The 21,844-nt window shown below is 39.5% G+C and overlaps 1 protein-coding gene across 1 annotated transcript in view; it reads right to left on the bottom strand.

The window, feature by feature from the left end:
* The window catches only part of LOC141006218 (uncharacterized), a 101,925-nt gene that overhangs the window by 49,643 nt on the left and 30,438 nt on the right, over nt 1–21,844 (bottom strand). The window contains exons 2-7 of the mRNA XM_073478368.1: nt 21,460–21,607; nt 21,093–21,251; nt 19,197–19,389; nt 16,319–16,453; nt 15,853–15,919; nt 9,570–9,582 (exon numbers count right to left, since the gene is read on the bottom strand). Of these exons, the coding sequence (XP_073334469.1) occupies nt 9,570–9,582; nt 15,853–15,919; nt 16,319–16,453; nt 19,197–19,389; nt 21,093–21,251; nt 21,460–21,607 (715 nt within the window). The remainder of the gene's footprint in view (nt 1–9,569; nt 9,583–15,852; nt 15,920–16,318; nt 16,454–19,196; nt 19,390–21,092; nt 21,252–21,459; nt 21,608–21,844) is intronic.

The raw sequence follows: 21,844 nt of genomic DNA, 5'->3' as shown, positions 1-21,844 counted from the left end.
ACCAGGTTTTTCCATCAATTGATTTTTTCTTCCCTGATGGCACGGGCATATTCCAAGATGACAATGCCATGATTAATCAGGCTCAATCTGTGAAAGAGTGGTTCAGGGAGCATGAGACATCAGAGCTTCACCCCACTGAGAATCTTTGGGATTTGCTGAAGAAGACTTTACACAGCGGCCCGACTCTCCGATCATCAATACAAGATCTTGGCAAAAAAATAATACAACTCTGGACGGAATTAAATGTTGTGACATTGCATAAGCTTATCAAAACTATGCCAGAGCAAATGTGTGCCGTAATCAAAGCTAAAGCTTAACCAACCAAATATCTACTGTGTGACATTTTTTTGGGCCGGCAGTGTATCTGTTAAATCATTCAGTATCCTTATCATGATGTTAGTGTATGACTACATGATACCTGTGACATACTGTAAATGAGGTCTGAAAGATTTTAACCAGGGGGGGAAATGGGGGGCCACTCCATGAGCTGTCATCAGCATGAAAAATAGTGTCAAAAGTCAATATATTTGTGACAGTGGCGTCAAACTGCACAATTAAAAGCTCCATAAGGTTAAAATAAATAAATAATTTAATTAATTAATTAATTAATTCAACAACTTTGAAGATACGCTGGATCTCTGGAGACTCTGTATAGCATGCATGTGAGTAGTTATCTTGTCAAACAATAGTCTATTAATTTGAGTAATTATTTCTTTAAACCTTTGTATCATGTGCCAAGATAATAGTTACACTCTGTACACCCGGCTCCGTAGTAGCAGGCCGAAACATGCAAGGACGCTGTGCCTATTTAATGTGTTTGTTCATGTCTTTGTATCCTAACAACACAATGTCTGAGCGGAGGCACAGCGTGAGTGTGGCCCACCCCAATCTATAGGTGAATAAATGACAGTCATGGTATCTGTTTTCAAGCCATCAGGCTACTGAGACCCAATATATAATGTAATATATAATGTAAAATTGTCCTCTTAATTTATATGGCCAACATAATGCAGACACACTGTTCTGCATGCTATTCATGGTTGCTTGGTTTCAAAGAAAATCTTAATGCTACATCATAATGATGATGACAACAATGTGCTTCCAACAGTTTCTGGCAGCAGTTTGTCTCCCCTTTTTCATCATGAGAATGCCCCTGTGCACAAAGCCATGTCCACAAGAAAGCAGCATTCCTAGTTTGACCCTGACCTCAACCCCATCCATCACCTTTGGGATATAGTAGAACACGAGTTAGGCCTTTTCACCCACCATCAGTACTGGACCTCACTAATGCTCAAAGGGAGCAAATCTCTACAGTCAGGTTCCAAAATCTGGTGGGAAGTCTTCCCAGAAGACTTGGGGCATGTTTGGCAATCATATGTACTGTAGGTATTATATTATGGTGACCATGTAGTTTAGTACAGTTCAACCAACTTCCCATGAACAGACAAATACATTGGGTATAGTTTTTGACCTAAACAGCTACATTCATATAGGTATTCCATAGATTATCACACTGATGTCAAAAATATAACATAATCCAGCCCTCAAAATAATCTTTTTTAATTTAATTATTTTTCTTACACACTAATTTAAACTACACCTTCATATGCAAGTGAAATAAAAACATTTCTATTTAAAACAATGCAAGCTGACTTTTATTTTGAAGTAGACTCATCACAGGAAATGCTATGTCTTCATTTAGCACTGCTGATGTTCAGCATTTTTAGATAGTGGATCAATTATAAATATGTCTGGCAGTATTTTATACCATCTGTGGGAGTAATTGACAAGAAGTAGCTGTTTGATGAAGAGCTGTAGGTGACAGCCTGCACACCTCCAGCTTATCAGAGAGGTAACAACTCTTTTTCCCTCATTAATGTAATCAGGTCACCTGTTATGAGTTGAAATCCGACATATTGCCAAACAAAGCGCGTTTGCTTTTTGCTTTGACAACAAATCCTCCGCCATCGTCTTGTCAGTCAGCTCTCCTAGCTCTCTCCAAAAAGCTAAAAGTTAAATGTGACTGTTGTGCGGTAGCTCTGTTGCTGGCCCCGCTGCTGAACAGAGAAGACACCCCAGATCGTAGAGTCCGTCGTTGGACTGTGAATGTATTTATTTACCGACTACCACGGCTAGCCTAGTGCAAGGTTTAAATAAGTTATTTATTAAAAAAGATTATTAAAAGATTTGCAGTGTTAAAAACTAATGTGCATACAGATGTTTACTTCTGATTGCGTTTTTCTTGTTAAATATGTTATATTTCAGTGCAAGGGTTTCAATAAGTTTTGTAAGAGTATGGAAAAAAGACTTTCACTAACTGTTAAAAGCTAATCATATAAAAATGTATACAAACTGCTGTTTGCATTTTGGTATTATTATGCTAATAATGGAAATAAAAACTACATTTTCAGAAGTATTGCAACTTCTTGTATGTACCTGAACGCTGTAGTGGCCCTCCTATGAGATGACAATACCAGCAATGGTCCCAAGCTAACTTGAGTTTGAGACCCCTGCACTAGAAGTATCAAGGTCATACAAGTGTTTCTATTTTTTTCTTTTTCAGTGAGCTTTTCCAACCCTTCAAGGCAGCCACTGGTCCAATTCGCAGGGACTTGAAACTCTCTAATCCATCATACTGTCACATGGCCTTGGTTAATTACTGTCTAAGTCATTATGATTGCATGCTAATGGGGCTGAAAGTAATTTAAAAGTCTGCTGGTATAGTGCTCTCGGGACAATATTTGAATAACTTTCATTAACTCCCTTTTAAAAAATATTTAAATGAAGAACTGGTCTGTTTAGACTGCATTCATGCGAAGATATTTTAATATACCTGCATAATGAGATTACCCTTCATCAGATGTAAATGATAATATGCAGTACAATCAAATCTGTTCTATTTAAAAAAATATTAATGAGCAATGCCTACCAGTGCTGAGAGAACATGAAAGCCATGACTCAACTTTTCTACAACACATAACAGACTTGTGGATTTGTGGAAAAACAGTAAATTAGAATTAGGGTAGATGTTGATGGGGCACACCTGGACTCGATTAATGCTTATAGCAAACTGTACTGTCTTTCCATCATCACAAGTATCTTCAGGAGTCTGTCTGCATGTGTAGCTGACAGATCCTCTGTTATGAGCAATAAGAAATATAAGGAGGCCTCACAGCCTGACACAAGCGCTGCAGGCTAGAGCGCTATCATCAACACACACATGCACACACAGACAATGAATACTTGGTTCTACAAAGGGCTAATCAAATAGCAAGGTCCGTAAATCTAACCAGGACACAGGTATGCAGACACTCTCAGACTGGCTGGGTCTTGCAAGCAGCAGTAAGCAAGTTGGCCTGAAAAAATGCATGATGACAGTGGTCTGAGGTTTTGGGATGGAAACACTGCACCTGGCGGAGTATAATAAAAAAAAAAAAAGAACAATGTGAGGAACAGGCTAATAAATTTGCTGACGTTGTTAATGAAAATAGAACGAAGGTTTCCAAGGAATCTGAAACAAACACACAGAAAGCAGCTTTATGTCTCCTCACCTATTGAGGTTCTGCCGGTAAATCCCAACAACCCTTGCACTGTCTTAGGTGATGTGGATAAGACACAATCTCAATGCCTTAAATTGCTACTGGAATGCATGTTAGTACCTGCATGTACATGTTAATGACTGTCTGTGTGGGTTAATCAGAATTGTCACGTGCACACAGCTGAGCATGTGACTTTCTATTGTGATTCATTGTGGGTTCAGCAGCTCAGCAGGTCGAGTGCAGCATTAACACCGTCATCATTGGGGATTTTATTCCCAACAGGACCACCCATGTTAGGGATCAAAGTGTCCACCAAAACACTAGTGGTGGTCCTGGGATATAAGATCATAAAGCATGTTGGGAGGGCAAAAGACCTTGACATTGACAAGTGCCCATAATGCCACTTCAGGCTTCTCATGTTCACACAAGATAGCCACAGAAACCAAAAAGCCATTTGGAGAGCCTCCATTCATAAAGTTTTACCACTAACTGTGCGCTGATCCTGCAGAGAAACTAAGTGAGTAAGAAGGAACAAAAGAAAGCATGCATTTATTCAAACAACATCTGGGCCATATACCATATATAAAGATTTCACAATGAGCAGGATTATCTGGATGCTTCGTTATAACTTTTATGTGCAAGAACTTTGTTAATGTTTAGTACTGTAATTACTGACAAAATTTGCCAAATCTGCTAAAATCAACTGTGTTGATTTAAAAAGCCTACTATGCCAATTAAAGTCATGAATGTAATGTATTAGGCATACAAAACAGACACTGTTTATGACGTAGCATTTTCACAAACCATTAGGAATTAACCAATATATTTTTTGGGGGCAAATACCAATGTATAACCGACTATTAGTAATCAAGGAGACCGAGAACTGATATTTGGAACCGATACAAATTTGCAGTAAAAATCAAAAAAATAAAATTCAGAAAATTTTAAAATAACCAGTGATTGAAAACTAACTACAATTTTCTCAAGCACTGTATCTAAGTACAGTTGTGAGGTACCTTACTTCCGTGTTTCCATCTTATACTTCCACTCCACTACATTTTTTTGACAACTTTAGTTACTAGTTACTTTGCAGATTCAGATTGTTCAGTGTTGATAGGCTATTACTTGTGACCATGTAACCAATCAGACAGTGTTATGGGTGGGCCATTGAGTGAGACCACAAAGTGGTGACTACAGACAGAGAAAGAATGTACTGCATTTTCAAATTTGTATATTTTATCAGTAATTGGACACAAAAAACACTGATACGGATCATGGGGAAAAAGCTGAATATTGGCCCTTATAAATGGCGAGGCCCATAATTGGTCTATCCCTACAAATGATTACTTGAGAGATAGCATACTACAGATCTTATGTAGGTCTATCGCTACTCTCTCTAAGAACATAGGTGTTGCAATATTGCTAACTGCTAGCGAGCTAGTCATTAGCATGTCACAAATGGGTTTCTTTTAACTACATTAAACATAGATGCACACATTATTTCAATAATATTAAATGTCTTCATCAATGTCCTGTGAAAACCATATATCGTCAAAATGTCTTCAGAACAACTTTTTTCAAGAGACAGTGTGATAATGCATTTTCTAATTTAATCCGCTTGGCTTTTATATTGTTTTATTTTATTTGTCTTACAGGGAGGATAATGTTCTCAACTGATTAAGTTTCAGTTAATTGTTCATTTGGTAAAAAAAAATCCTGTAAGTCAGAAAAGAATAGATTACACATTTGAATAGCTGTTAATACAAAAGTTATAAGGATTTAAAGGATTAACACAAATCATTTTGACATCCCAGACACTGTTGACGCGGCCTTGACCTCAATACATCAAGGTTAAATCTCCAAGAGCTGAAAATTGGAAGTGTGTTAATCATATAAAAATCTGTTCTGAAAGAAGAAAAACATCCTCATTCCAGTAAAATCAATAAAGGCATTGCCACATTGTGTGCAGAGCATTAACATTGTCTGCAGCACATTACAGACCCTGCTTTACATCAGTTCAGACCAAAAGAAAAGAGAAAATTTACAAATGCAACATCTGTACAGGATTACACCAGGCAGTACCTTTCCTCTCCGTGGCCTTTGACCTTGCACGTGCAATCCATCTAAATCCAGACACAGGCATCCCAGCAGCAAATACCATCCAACATTATAGAGCATGACTGCAGGAAACACTGCAGGTCTGTCTGCACTTCAACTCTGTTCACATTGTGCCCACAGGCAGACCTCTGTACAGGAGGCTGATCCAGCTCCCAGCAGACACACCCACACACCTACTGGGTACACACCCTTCCACTAGTGCCGACCATGAATCTTGGATAAACAATAGTTCTAATCTGGCATTTGTAGGACACTGTAGCCCAGCCCATTAGCCCTTAGGGTGGCCTCTGTACACGCAGAGACAGAGTGAGACAAGAGAAAATGTACATGGAAACAGACAGCAAAAACAACCCAATGTTTTTTTTAAATAAATGAAACATTTTATCACTTTCACCCACATAAAGTCAGAGCTAGCATCAGATGTTGTAGCACATTAAAGCCTCAACGTCCAAACTGTTTGCCAGCATTCAGCTGATCAAACTAGATTGAGGGAGAGAGTGAACATCTGATCGCAGCGAGCTATTGGCACAACATGCTAACCGCAACATCATGGGCAACTAAATCTCTGCAAGAGAATAACTGTTCATTTCATCTGAGGGAAGCAGAATGAAGGAAAACAGGGTTGATGTGAGGGAATCCCCACTGCTTCCACACATGGATGGATTCTAGTCAGAAGGAGGCAGCACACAACTAGACCTAAAAGAGAAAAGAGTCTCTAGAGGGAAAAGCCGCAGTACCCAGATTAAGTAAAACAACCGCAGTTGAGAGAACATTTGAGGGGAAATATTCACAAAGGATTGTCTGAGGTTCATTTGATTTACACGACCGGGTTGACGCTCAGAGGAGACCTCTGCATGAATGGCGAGAGCAGCGGGGCAGATCCCTGTCGCCGGAAGCATTACTTCATGTCGATTAGGAACAAAAGGAGAGGTGGTTTCGCATTAAACAGCAATATATATACATGTGAGCAGAGAGAGGTTGATTCGAGGTGAACAGGACCTCTGTGGGTACTTTAAAACTGCAGGGCAGATGTGCAGGGGAAATCAATGATCTCTTTTTAATTCTAAACAACTTCCCAGCACATCCTCGCCACATAATGGCTTCCAGAGATCGTCGCTGTCTGTACTGAAAACGTAAGCCTTGTTGCATTTTAAAAGCAGGACCTTTGGTGCCTGGGTGTCAGGACTCTTGCACAGGGTGAGCACGGGGAGGACACAGAAAGTAGAGTGAACAGAAGTTGCTGATGTAGCACTTTTGTGACAACGTCCCATCACCCTGCATTTAAACACAGTTGATTTATCTTCACAGCATGGATAGCCCATACTAAATTACAGTTTTGGAAAGATAAATTATTAGCTTGAGCATGTTGAGGCTTCACACGTTGAGAAAATTGCTCATGCCTGTTCGTGACAAAAAGAAAGAAACAACTAGGACAAGAACTCTGTTTCCATCTTCTTCTTTCTAAATCCTTGTTCCCCTCCTCCCTCTCTTTTATCTGAGAAACAACCCACTTCCTCTTGTACATGATTTGAGGGCCTCCCAGCTTGTCTGTAATTACTTTATTTTATATTGAAAACAGTTACAAACCACGCCAAACAGATGAAAAGTTACTGCTCAATCTATAGCAATGTGCACATAAAAGAATAGCTTGACAGTGATGTCCTGTTGATTTAAAAACAAAGACATGGAATCTACTTTTTTTTATACAGCAAATACAAAGCATGTTTCCTCATCGTTGTCTTTTAATTTGGCTAGTACTTTGCTCAAAGTGTTGTGTGCCATTTACAAAGTCTTTGATGCATCATCAAACTTTTAGCTCCAGAATCCATTTCACCAGATTGTTTGTGGGGATATTTTTTTGAATACTAGTCTTTTCTTCATTATCCTCTCATGGGAAACAAGAGCTCTGTATCCCGCTGTCTCCCTTCTGTTTCTGCTCATTTGGGTGTTGCAACATATCCTCCTGCAATACCAACAGTTTGGTTGAAGAGCTCTAAGCGTGAACGGACCTGAAAGTGTTTCATGAGAAAGTTAATGATTGTTTTCATCTTGAAGAAATAGCTCACTTTAGTCCCCTTTAACAGAGCTGTAAAAATATTAGTGGGGCTACAATGTAAGGGTCCATACGGCTCTTTTTCTTGGAATATACATATTTTATTCAAATGAAATACATAATAATTTATTTGCACATGCTTCTTCCAAGATTGTGGTCATTTTTAAGTTCAGACTTTTATTTTGCATGTCTCCTACAAAATGTTTACATGCTTTAATGTTCAAAAAACACATTATGTTTCCTCCTGAGTTGTGTCTCCTCCTGACAAGCCCTGTCTGCTCTGGTTCGTCAGCTCTCACAGCCACCATCCAGAGCACTTGAGTAGAGAGAGTCGCGACAACAGATGTTCAAAATGTCAATCATCACATGATTCACAGAGGCTGCAGATAGTTAGATAGAAGGTCTGATGATCGGTAGTTCCTAATTAATACATGATCTATTGATTTACAGTACAGGTCTGCTAGTATTTGCAGCTAACGTCCAGGAACTATTGAGAAGCTCCACAATCTGCCATTGCTTTTTTAAAAAAAGGTCCATTGGACTAAATGAAGATGACACAACTCTCTCTACTGAAGGACTACGGCAGCATCCAGGGTGGTGACGCTACGTTACGGAAGACTCAACGGCTCATTTAAAGGCACAGGTTATGAATATTGGCTGTGTGCGTTTCTCCGTGGATTAAGCATGTTTGATACTTTCACAGTATTTATATAGCACCTGTTCTGCTTTATGATCAAAAAAGACATGTAATCTCACTTTCTACAATATTGGACTTTTAAAGCAGAGGTTTTCAAACTGTTCGGGAGAGTTAAAGGAGGCGCGGAGGAAGAGACATCCATTTTTGTATGAATAAGTAAAAAAGTTCTGCCTTATGGCTCCAGGATCATCACATTAATAATGTTCCTTTATTATGAAAGTTATCAGATGTGTCAGACTTTAAAACCCTTGGTTAAAGCAACTTGCGTTTGAGTTAAGTTCCTTTTCATTTCACCTATGAGTGTGACTGCATTTCTCCCACAGTACCACACTGTACCTCACTATCTTTCAGCACTATAATTAAGGGAATGTTAAATATGAATCATATCACAATATCATCAACCCTCCTTGAACGATTTACTTTTCTCTGTCTCTGATATGATCATAAAGCATGAAACTCACTAATCACAGAGCTGTGAAGACGCAGTACTGCAGGAGAGCCTTGAGAGAACTGAAACTATCCTATCACCAGATCCATCAGTTGGAGGCAACTGTAACAGGATTTACATTTTACACACTGGCAGAACACTGTACAAAATCACAAATAAAAACCAACAACCTGATGTGGCTCACTCATCTATGCTGGGCATTACTGGAGCTTCTTGGCTGCCTACATCAGGTATTTAAAAAAACATCTTGTCTGTCAGCACATCCACTAGCTTTTATCCCTTGTTGTTGCTAAGAAACCTGGCAAATACGTCTGTGCTGAGCAACCTTGTTCTCCAACAGAGCAACATTAAGAGGAGAGAAAGAGCTTTAACTGAACAGTATTGAGATTACTGAAGGAATGTGATGTTTGCTGGCATGAGAATATGTTCTTTTTGGCCAACTATGTGAGCATCATGACAAGAATGTAATTTACAGAATGATTGATTCTAGCTTTGACTGTTATGGAGTGATATCAGCTTTTTTCGTGCACACACTAGCGCACAATTCACACTGATTCAGCTCTCCTGACAAGCAGATGACACAGTATCCAGAGTACAGTGATGACAGCTATAATAAGTATTGTAGCAACAGCTCATGTCGTCCTACATTTTTGAACGACATGGATGGGATAATCTGTCTGATTCTCTTTACTCAACTCAACTCGGCTTGTTGACTTCGACCTGGCCCCTGACCTCTTACCCCGCTTCAGTCAGCTGCTGCCTCTGGCCAACTAATTCCGCTTTTCCATCAAAATTAGCAGGTCTACACGGGTTTTTTAAACGCGGGTCAACCCGCGAAAGAAGCGTCCGTAAAACGGTGGATAAATTCTTTTGAGCTTCACAACCGCCGCAAAATGACTCGTTTCACTGTCATAATTTGAGCCATTTGTTCCGATAACATTTGGAAAATCTAGAAGAGCTGCAGGATTACATTTTTTTACCCCCCTTCAAGTAAGCCGGGCGCTAAACTGGAAGTTACCCAACTCAGTCGACGATCCAGGTAATTTCATAGCCGGGAAGTCGAGCTTCGTTGGCTTCAAAGTACCACTGAGCAGCTTTCACAGGAATGAACGGGGCTCCATCTCCAACACTGTGTACAGTAATAAAACATCCTTAATAGACTGCGTTCCAAATTCCTTCCTTATTTACACGCCTTATTTATCGGATGTTGATAACGCATCATCACTACGCCTGGAATTCAGCGTGTTCACCCGGGTCTTACATTTAGATCAGAGCCGAGGTGATAAAACCGTGTCTATTGCAGAGTCAATTGACCTGGGTGTAAATTTAGAGTTTACACATTCCCATTGCACAAAAAAGGCTGATCTTGAAACCTGAGCGGGTTTAAGTGGGATTTTTGACCAGTGGAAAAAAGAGTCACAAATGGAGGAAAAAAGGGGAAAGAGACAACGGCTGCAAGCAGCCCTAAACGACTATTATAAGGACAGTGAATGATAGTAATGAGCTAACGACCTAAAGAGACACATTTTTTCTCACGAGTTGCTGCAGACCAAATTAAAAAAAAAAAATTAATATTGGGACTTGAATTTATTAGGTAGACACATGCATGACTCAAAACACAACATCTTGCAAACAGTTTAGCCAAAACAACTTCATAACGTGGTCTAGCTTTTCTGCCCTCAAATGGCCACAAAATCTAACTGTCCAAACCAAAATCCACTGATGTAGCATCGCTATCCTATATCATTGTGAGACACAGTTTTAAAAAAAGGATTCTTAAAAAAATGCAGCAGACCAGTAATATTGTGCTTTCTTTTTGAGACTTTCTTCTACCTTATTAAAACCTGCTGCCTACAGTACCCACAATGCAACTTGACTGCACTCCAGTCAGATATTCCGGTGTGTTATGCTACCAGTGGACTAATGTATCCTAGAAGTGTTAGCCTCAAGTGGAGATGAGGAGTGTGCGGCAGAGGTCTGATCCTACAAAGAACTATTACCCAACTCTGCAGTTCCCCTTAGCTTCACAGTGCAATAGCATCTTCCAGCTTATTGTTTTGTTTTTACACTCATAGTTTGCTAGCAGCTGTTTTCAGACAATAAGCTCTGACAAACTTATTGCAGGCTACCTGCCCAGCAACAAATGAAACACAGTCAAAGTTAGCAGTTAGCTTGTCAAAACGGTAAAGCTTTAGGCAGATTACGAGCCAGATTTTTTTTTATTTATGTTTTGATGTTGGTGGACCAAAACAAACCTAGAACATTATACTTGCCTACAAATAAAGCTGAATGAAGCCTAATGTGTAAATAATCCAACTGTTAATGCAGGTGTGAGATGAACATCAGGACTGTCGTCTGTTTAGTGTAAGGAAACACGTTCCTTGTAAAAATGACACTAGACATCAGATCAAAAGGGTAATTTGTAAGCAGCTGTAAAAACATTCAAACAATATCTAACCTTTACTAACACTTAAACTTTGCTTGGACATGAAAATTCCACCAAGGGTGACATCATTTAATAGGCAACTCCTGCCAGACTTTATATTAAATATTACACAGATCCTGGTGGATTGACAGAGTCATGGAGAAGTGTCAAAATGACGAATAATTTTTTTCCACCTTTTTGTTTCTGTTTCGGCTTGCCAGTAAAAAGCCGTTGTTTGACAAGTTTTATGAAATAGGCCTCCTCAGAGACCCGAGTGAAAACACTTTACTCTGCGATATTATGAACAAAGGCGTGTGTCTGTGTTGGTCTCTCGCTCTCTCTCTGACAGATGCAGCTTTGGGGATCAAGTGTAAACAGTGTTATAACTATTTATAAAACTGAAGGCTGTCAGACAAACTGGATTCACTCTTGTGATGACATTCACGATGGAGAAAAAAACAATCAAACACAAGCTCTCTCATGCTCCATTATGACTTCTGTCTGACACACACATACTGTATATGAAAGTAAATCAACATACACACCTACACACACGCACACCATTTAACAAACGAAAAATATTCTGATCAAGAGCGAACATGCTGAACGGTCTGTATGTTGATTATGAGGGTTCAAAGTCATCAACATATGTTGGAGTTCATAGCTCTGGCCTAGCAATTACATGTTTAGCTAAGGTCCCTGACCTCCAGGAGTGTTTAACATCTTATTGCACATTGGAGGAGCTGTAGATTAACTGGGCGAGTGCCATGTCTCTAAAGAGAGCACCTGTCAAGGGAGCCGCCGGCCCCAGACAGGGCATACATCAAAGTCAGGAAACCCCAACAACGTGGCCCCAAAGTCAGAAATGTTCCGCTTCAAAGACGACAGCAGCAGACCTTAGCGAGAGAGAAATAGATCTTGTTAATGTAGTAGTGTTGTTTTATTCTTTAAATGTGCAGATTCTGAGGAGAGCCAGAAACAGGACGACTGTACCTCCACATGTCTGGTCTGTATGGAGTTAATGAGAAACAGGCTTCAGGGAAACAAGGAACGTGTCTGAAATCACTCCCACATTGACTATTTCCTATATGATAAGCTGCAATTAACAATCATTTTCACCATTAATCTGTTGATTATGTTTTTCCAGAATGAATAAGTCATTTTCTCCACAATATTTTAGAAAATGCCCATCAAAAGTAGACCAAAACCTACAGATATTCAATTGACTGCGATATAAAACATTTTCATTTGTGAGGGTAGAAACAGTGAATGTTTGACATTTTGGGAAATGCATTTATTCACTGTCTTGCAAAGAGTTAACAGTGACAATTGATACGACTACTGTAGCATGTCTGTTCAGGGAATATGTAGCTCAAGACAACAGCATGTTTGCTTAGCTTAATATAAAGTCAGGTAAAAAGTAAACAGGAGGAGACATCTATCTACCATTTGGTAGATAGATTAATAGTTGTTTTTTTTTATAGCAACCCTGTCGCCGGAATAAAAAGTTGGTATTTTAGGATTCTCCCGCTGCAGATACATAACATATTTAAGTTTCTAAAATACATTTCATATCTCGTTCACGTTAAATGGATATAAACTGACTTATGTCAGGATGTAGAAGGGATGTTGGTGGCGAAACAGCTAGGTGAGATGGAGGTGAGAAATGACTGCCAAGTCACAGCGTCTCAACATTTGTACGCATGAAATCACTGGATACTTTTGACAAAACATTGGGACATTTTCTGGTCGTGTTTGAGGCAACAACACCAAGTAAGGCAAAACACGATATTTTCCTTACCCGTACCTAATGGTCTTTAAAAAGAAACCTTTCAACGTGGTTTGCTGAAATGTAAATTTCCAACATTTATTGTGGTGATTGGGTTGTGTATGGATATGGTGATCCTTGAAAATCTTCCAAATTAATTGCATCAAAAAAAGTCCCTCTGCCTTAGTTTTGAAACATTTTACAACCTACAGAGTTGGGCACAAGTGAATGTGTTGATGGATTGCCAGATGCACAGATAAGGGTAGATGGAGGGGCTGAAGAGGCCCAGGGTTTGAGTCTGGCCTGTGGTTCTTTGCTGCATGTCATCGCACCTCTCTCTCATCCTGTTTCCTGTCATCTCTCTAAGCTGTGTTTTTGAATCAAGCCATGAAAAAGTAAAAAAAAAAAAAAAGATTAAAAAAAAGGATAGTTGGAGAGTGAGACCATCAGTTAAACAGACAGAGACAAAAAAACAAAAACAAATACATGCAGACATGGACATGTAAAGAGACAGACAGAGAGACACAGACATAGAGCCAGAGACACATTTAGACACAATAAAAAACAGAAAAACAGAAACAGATGAGGGACACATGATGAGAAAGAGATGCAGCCCACTTTAGATATTTCAGTAACTATTAGGACAGATCTGGTGCAGCTTGTTCCTGCAAACATTCTCTCCAACACAAAACAGCAGGAGACGTCTTTGTCATCAGCATCATCACAAAGGCATCCCAATGCCATCCTGATGGAGAAACTGTGTGCCTGATGGGGCTGGCACGGCATGGTATGGTCTGCTGTGTTTTACTCCTCGCTCTTTCTGGCTGTACACTACTGTGCACTGTAAAGAGAACCAGATCCTCGCTGATTTTTTACATGAAAATGTAAATTCAAACCAGCTTTGCTTTTCCTTCATTGCCAAGTGCACGGCCCTTGCTTTGTTTCCATTTCAAATATGCAGACTCCAGAAACACGGTTTATTCTGCAAGTGCCAGTGTAAACACCTGTATGCATTTCAGGGACTGTAATTTGTTTCGGTAAGATTGATTAAATTGCAGTGTGTGTAGTCATAATAAAACAGATTCTTGAATGAACAAGCTAGTTCATGTGGATTCAGATGTACTGATCCGTTTAAAATATTAAACATCATCAACAAAAGTTTGAACTGATGAATGAAATTGTATCATTACTTTCTTAATGTGATATATTTCTTTTCAAACAGCCATTTGGGCAGAATATTGTTTAACATTGAGGGATCAATATGTAATACTTCCTCAACCCTACTTGGATCTCTTTTTTTAACATCTGAAGAGCACCTTCATCACACTTTTAACTTTTGTGCACTCTGGATTCCTTTTGTGCACTCTGGACTCCTTGGACTTTTTGATTGCATTCATTATTGAAATATCAGGTCATTGCTGAAGGTGTTCAAGTTCAAGTGCTCATTTTATTAGATCTTTGAATACACAGAACACAAACCACTGACATCCCCCACACTTGGCTGCCTCTGGGCAGATCAATTGGCATGCGGCTTCCACTGCTGTTGCTGGTTTGGTTCACAAGTGAAATGGTGTAGGAGTGCAACAGTTGTGTCTAAATAGATGTTCATGTCAGATGTAAGTTAAAGGGCTATACAATAAATACCCATGTGACTGGTTGCCATCTTTTCTACAATAGGTCACAGTTCATTTATCTGAACGTAGGCCTTCGCGCCACTTTGTTTCTCGCCACTGGCAGTCTGAGGGATTCAGAAGCCAGCAGCTCCACCGAGCACACCATTGGCAGTGTGCTCGCCCTAAGGCTGACTGGGTAGTTTAATACAGATTTAGTGCTGCAACTATCAATTAGCTTCATTATTAATCAATCTGAAGATTATTTTATCTATGAGTTGATGGATCATTTTGTCTATAAGATGTCAAAAAATTAAGGAAAAAAGAAGAAAGTCCCAAGTTTTGTCCCACCCTGCAAAAAGTTAAAAAGTGAAGAAACAAGAAAATAACGTGATGATCACCACAGATTACAGGAGGTTTTCTTGCAGTGTACCACTCAACTCAGAAACTCTGCTTCTAGTCACAAAAGACAAAAACAGACTGCTCATCATACACCCAGTAAATAATAAAAACAAATTATTGCAGTTGCAAAAGTTAAAATCCATCCTTGGTTTTAGATCAGATTTTTTACCCATTCACTTAATATTTAAAATAACAACAAGAATAAATTGTCTGATTGTTTTCAAATAGAAACCAAAAGAAATTAGCCCCAAGCTATAATTTAACAAAACAGACTTTTAGCCTCAGCACCCAAATGAACCCTTTTAAGGCCACACAACAAAGACCAGTGAGCAGACACAGACAGGTCAGGCACTCCGGCGTCTCACAGAACACACACACACATACATACAATCACATAAACACAAAGGGTCATGCAAAGTGGACTAGTCAGCCAAGGACAAGAGGTGGGACGGCTGGTTGGTGCCTCTGATGCCTGAGGCTCTGCACCGCAGCGCTAATTAATGACAGACGCTGGACTGGTGGTTTTACAGACAAAGCCTGAAAAAAATGAATCCAGTGAAACCAGACCAATGGTTGGTATATACGACTGTAGCTGCCTGTCTGTCCACAGCTGTACAGTATGTAATCACCATGACGACTGGTCAGTATCCCACACTCAACTATAACTCCAGGATGCAGCTGTGGAACCAGGCATGAAACTACATGTTTTTTTGGAGGTGTTTGTTTTTAACACCTAATGAGAATTGCAATGTTTCTCAGCAGTCTATATCCTACTTACATTTCTGCCAAAGCTCAAAAATGACTTGTCCTTGGGATTCCTCAGCAGGTCCTCCAGGTCATTTGAGGACAGAAGTACATTCTGTGTGGAAACAGAGGGGACAACTTCTAAATTTAAAAACCACACAGCATAGTTCAGGGCAAAACCGATGAACAACCAAACACTCACAGTTATTAAATTCACCAGACTGGATCAAAACCACAGGAGTCAGTGCAGTTTTTGTTCTAAATCCTCGGGTGATCTTTTATCATGCTTCATAGTATATAACAGGTTCTGCTGTCAAAGTATTAACTGCAGGAGTCAGAGTGTCTGAGCTTGTGGCCTCACATTAAACACCTCAGTGACATGTCAAAGCCTTGCTGTTTACATTAGTCAAGGGAACAGTCAGAGAAATTAGATGAATTTTCCTGATTGCCTGTGTGTGTGTAAAACACAGATTATACAACCAGATCTTTTTCTTTTCCATCTATCTTTTCTCACCTCCAAGGCATTGCTGATGCGTGGGGAGCGGGGAGGCTTAGGGGCGGCCTCACCACAACGGGGAGGGTGATGGCTGCAATGCTGCTGGGCGGCATCTGGGTCACCCATCAGGAAGGTCAGCTGTCGAAGATGGCCCTGCAGGGATGGAACCATTAAATACAATGAGAGTGGTCAAATGCTGTAACATGTAGCAAATCTTTGCTGTATATGGAAAGATAATGCTTCAGAGATGTTTAATGTTTTCTGCAGAAAAAATAAACCTGGTTCTTCAAATGGCAACCCCCAGACAAATCTGGTTGTTTTTCATGACTTTTACTTTGAAATACTGTGAGCAACACAACATAATCTTAACTCAACTAAAAGTCCAACAAAGCAAGAACATATGGCATTTCATTTGACATTAGAGAGGGAATTTGGTATTGAATACTAAAACTTCAATAACTGACTGCAGAACTCACATAGTTGAAAATTGTTCATGTAATTAAAGTTGTTTTTTAAGTTTCATTTTCAAAGCAGGCTTATGTTTATCACTTGCACTTCTACTGGGAACCTCCACTAATCTAACCACGTTCAATGTTAATATCGGATGTTCAACAGTGCAGAAACAGTGGAAACATTGTGAAGCACAATGTAGAACAAAATCAAACCCATAATAATGCAGAAACACACATAAAATGAGACTCATATCTGTAGCCCTAGTGCATGCTGGGATAGTTTCCAACACAGCAACCTCATGTAACTGTAATCACATGCTGATCTATGTTTCTATTCAACTTATTTTGCATTTATTTCAAAATAAGAGCAAACTGTAATTCAAGATAACTTCATCCAGGACAAGCAAATTAATCCACAAACTACTTTTGTAGTTTTTGTAGTTTCCAACCAAATTAGCTAGATGAAAATTAACAGGATTTTTTAGCCTGATTACAGCATGAATTTGTTAGGCCACACTTGAACAGGGTTCAGGTTTTTTATATCATATTTTTTATCTTCAAATCAAGCCAAACGTCTTCCAGCCATCCTGCAGTCACGTGGAGGACTAAAGAGATATAAATGCTACATAGGCAAGACACATAAAAGCAAAGTACAGTATTGTATGTTTTAGCGCTGCCTAACAGAAAAATGCTCAGAGACGAGACTGTCACCACCTCTGAGTGAGGAGGTGCTCTGTCCTTGGGGCTCAGTAAAAAGCTGTCGTCAGGAAAAACAAGGCGATGGAGAATCCATTTTATCTGGTGCTAAGAACAAATCCAGATGCTGCTTCTATAACTGTCCTCCTCACCCCCATTGTGATAGAGCTTGCTCTGATCCGCAGGCTACAGGAGTGCTCATTATAACTGGGACAGCATGTCCGCAATTCAAAGCCAGGTGCATTATGGGTCTTCAAAATCAGCCTTTAATGGAAGAGTTTCACGTTTTGCCCTTCAGAAAAAGACTATAAAGCACCATAGAAGGCAACTTAATGATGACTTAAATGATGTTTTTTACAAGTGAGTCCACAGCTTGTTTGTACTGGTCACGCGTATGACAACAGACATGCATTTGCATGAGCTTGCTTGTGTCAAGATACACGGCCATGCTGTCGGTATATATCACACTTTTTGCTGATGTTGGCAGTAACGTGTGAGAGGTTAGCAATACATAAACCAGGTATAGGACTGCTAACTAGTTAAAATGGAGGTTAAAAAAAACCCACACAAGTAGGAACACAAGAACTTTTAAAAATTGAGGTATGGACATGCATTCATCACCTTTGTTTGACCTCAAGAATGCACATTTAGTTTGATTTTGGTTAGAAACTGCATTACCATACAACAATATTATAATGATGATGAGAATTAATGCAAATTTTGTGTTTTTCTGTGACCGATTACACAACTCACAACAGGATTCAAGAGCTCACAAATAAATTTTCATACCATACAGAAATGAATGAAAACTAACAGGTGCCTGGAATGGGCTAAGAGGATCTAAAACTGAACTGTACATATTTGAAAATTGTGACTAAAAAGGAAAAGTTTAAAAGATTTGTATTTAGGAGCTTAAATTTTCTCCTTGTGGGTTCCTCCTACATCCAGGTTTAGTAAATAATAACGTCAATGTTGCGAGGGTTTCAGAATACTGAACTTATGCTTTGTACAAACACTTATCAGTATTTCCTCTGTAATTTTATGTAACACTGGTGCTTGGGAGGTAATTGAGGTCGAGGTTAGAGCAGGTTGCAGAGATTTCTACGCACACTTTATAAAAACAAACAGAGGGTTTCTAAGCATTACGGGCAACGCGTCTTTCTGTCTTTGATGAAAGGGAATGTGGTCGGATGGGGCCACGGGGCTGGAATATCTACTTGTGTGTTCTTTCCTGTGTGTGTGTGTATGTGTGTGTGTCTGTCTGTCTGTGTCTGTGTGCCACAAGGATGAGCAATCATGTCTTTTCTGCCTTTTTGGACTGAACTGGACTACACACGTGGCTTTCTACCAAGGAACATTTGTTTTAAATATATCAGCTTGCTATTGCATATCCATCTGGTAATAAAATTTGTTAGTACACACATATGCAACATAGAACAACATGAACAAATTCTAAAAGTAGCAATTTTAAAATCCAACAAGGGCCATTCAGAAATTGCAAAAGTCAGCTGAGAGTCTGACCTGAGGTTAATAGAATAAAGGTAGATGAATTCAGCTTCTGGGTATCTTGAAAAAGAAAGAAATGGGAAGACTCGCTCAATAGGTGATAGGGTGTGGGGTTGATGATTATATGTGATGGTCTAAAGGGCGGGGCGTTTTTTATGTGTCTTAAAGTCCCCTCTCTCTTTTTATGTTCAGAGGGAGAATAAAAATAGAAAAAGGAAAAAGAAAGTTGCAGAGTCTCTCACTTCAAACGGAGTCTCAAAACCCTCAATGATGCCTCCGACCATGAGCAGTCCATCAGTGCTGAGTCCCATGCCGTGGTACACCCAGTCCACGCTCTCCAGCAAAGAGCAGTCAACATACAGCGCCAGCCGCTTGGCAGAGACACTGATGGCCACATGGTGCCACTTTCCATCAGACAGGCCTCTGACTGGGAACCTGACAGAGAGACACATGGGTCACAATGTAATCATGTGTCTTTCTTTGCAGATTTCCAGGTTCAGGTGGAAGGTCAACAAGAATGTTTAAATTATGTGATTTTTCTGGACAAACCGAACATACATGATATGGAAGAGAATCTGGATTAAATCTTTTCAATAAAAGCTCCATTAATGGATTTCTTCACTTTGGGTGCAGAAGAATTCCACAGCAAGTCAACAAACATATACCTAAATAGCTTATCATCATATAAACATGTTATACAAATGTGTTAGCAAACAGTTAACTGCACCAGCTCTTGAGAAAGAATTTTGGCTCCTTAGCTGCTAAATGTTGCACTTTCCCTACCAGCTAGTTTCTAATTTTGTGCTTTCCATCTGTGCTTTGGTGCTGGGCAGGTGGAGTACAGTGTGTTCACAGCGCTGCATTGATAAAAACAGTAGCATGTTAAAGTATACAATAAATGTGCTCCAAATAATGAGTTAAAACAGGCTAAGAACCTTAATAGATCTGAATAGCTGGTCTTAAGTGATTTTATGCATAGTAATTTCATCGTCATTGTTTAGAGTTTACTCCACCAATTTAGCTTGAGCTGTATAATATTGTAACACTACAGTTTAAAAAGACACTATCAAAAATCAATGCAGCAGAAACAGAGATAATGTCTTTTGTGCCTACATTACCCACAGTGCAACAGTTTGGTCTGAGATTTGGGTGTGTTATGCAAGCAGTGGCTAATGTAGCCTTGAGTTGCTAGCCTCAAGAAGAGATGAGGAGCAACTACACACCCCGAGATCTGTTTCATTTTCAAATTTGTAAATTTCATATCAAACTGACACCAAATCAAGTGACATCACTTGTTCAGTTGTGTCTTAATAATTTATATTTTTAAATTTTTCAGACTTCATGCAGCTCCCACTAAAGCAGCAAACGGCTTCATACATCTGTTTATTTTTACATATGCAGCAGTGCTTCCCAACATCTGTAAATAGAAAGATTTTGCATGAGTCAAATCAGTGGAGTTCGCCCTTTAGTATATAAAATATTACACAGTGGACTAAATGACCAACTAGCGTCCTCTCTGCTTGACCTCTACAGGACATCAAACCTTGGAGGTGGAGGCTACCAATGAATATTCTTGACAGACATGCTGCTTTAAAGCAAAAACTAGGTAAAAAAATAATATCAACCATGTACCAACAATACATGATAAGTACAGTATCTACGTGTGTCTATCTTTTGGCCCAGTTCCGTCTGCTGTCTTGCAGTGGTGAATTGCTTTGAGCTCTGTGGTTCCTGAAGAGGCAAAACCTGACAAGAGACGCCTAATAAATCATTTTAACAAAGAGACTGCCAAACACAATTTAAAAAAATACACATGCTGCAAACAAATACACTGCCACAGCGCTTTCTTTCATCTTACAGACCGATTTGCATAAGGTTTATGCGAAGAAGCAGGAATGGGCATGAATAGTTCTCAATTACCTGAGATGGGTGTTGTAATCACCTTTTGACATGTGGATTTTTTGGATGATGAGTAATGCATAAAAGTAAAAAGCTTTTGAGAAAAGTTTAGCCAGTAAATCATGAATAAAAGCTTCTTAAATCTTCAGAAGAGGTGTAACAGCACAAAATACATACTCACTATCCTACTCTAAATTTTGATTTTGAAGTATGTAAAAAAAATGAAGAGGTGGGCTCACTCGTAGTGTCGTTGCTGTGTTCCTATGAAGATGACAGCATTAGCACTGATCCGCAGCTGCAGCATAACGTGGCTGTCAGGGCTGAGCATGGTGAAGACACTGCGTTCGTCTCTCTGAGGACTCCGCAGCTGCACCAGCAAACTGAACTCATCTGCAAACCTAAACAAGAACAGAGACACACACATCGACATGAGGCATTTTAAACTTATAACTGTGGGCAGGAAATGAGCATGTACAGCTGACTGACTGGACAGCACTTTTTCAAATGACCAGTGACCAAAAGTAAAGTGTACCAACAGCTTTAACTTTACATACAGTGGTGACAGACTATTAATAAAGAGGTTAAGAGATATAGATGAAACTGTACCCATCAGTGAGGAGCTGTCGAAGAGGGAGAGCCAAGGTGGAATACTGTCCCACCTGTAGGACCGGACACCTGCTGTCATCCATAGTCAAAGAGGCGTTACTGTTGTTTGACAGCTGAAATGAAATCTCCTCTAGAATGTTCACCTCATCTGTAGTGAGAGAGTTAGTGAGAGAAAAATAAACGTTGCCATCATCATTGTTTTAGTAAAATGTAGCCTGTTTCATAATGAAGACCACCTCTCCCAAAAATGTTAAGAGTAATTTTTGTACACGTTAATATGAGGAAAGCAGATTTGGGGAGGGCCCATTCACTTGGCCTTTTCTAGAGGCCGAGCCATTTCTGTGGAGAGGCCTACTGACAAGATGCTAATGAATGTGTGCTCGAA

Source organism: Pagrus major, chromosome 12 (genome assembly GCF_040436345.1).
Source record: "Pagrus major chromosome 12, Pma_NU_1.0".
NCBI lineage: Eukaryota > Metazoa > Chordata > Actinopteri > Spariformes > Sparidae > Pagrus > Pagrus major.
The sequence above is the reverse complement of the archived record's forward strand: the minus strand, read 5'-3'. Positions and strand labels throughout refer to the sequence as shown.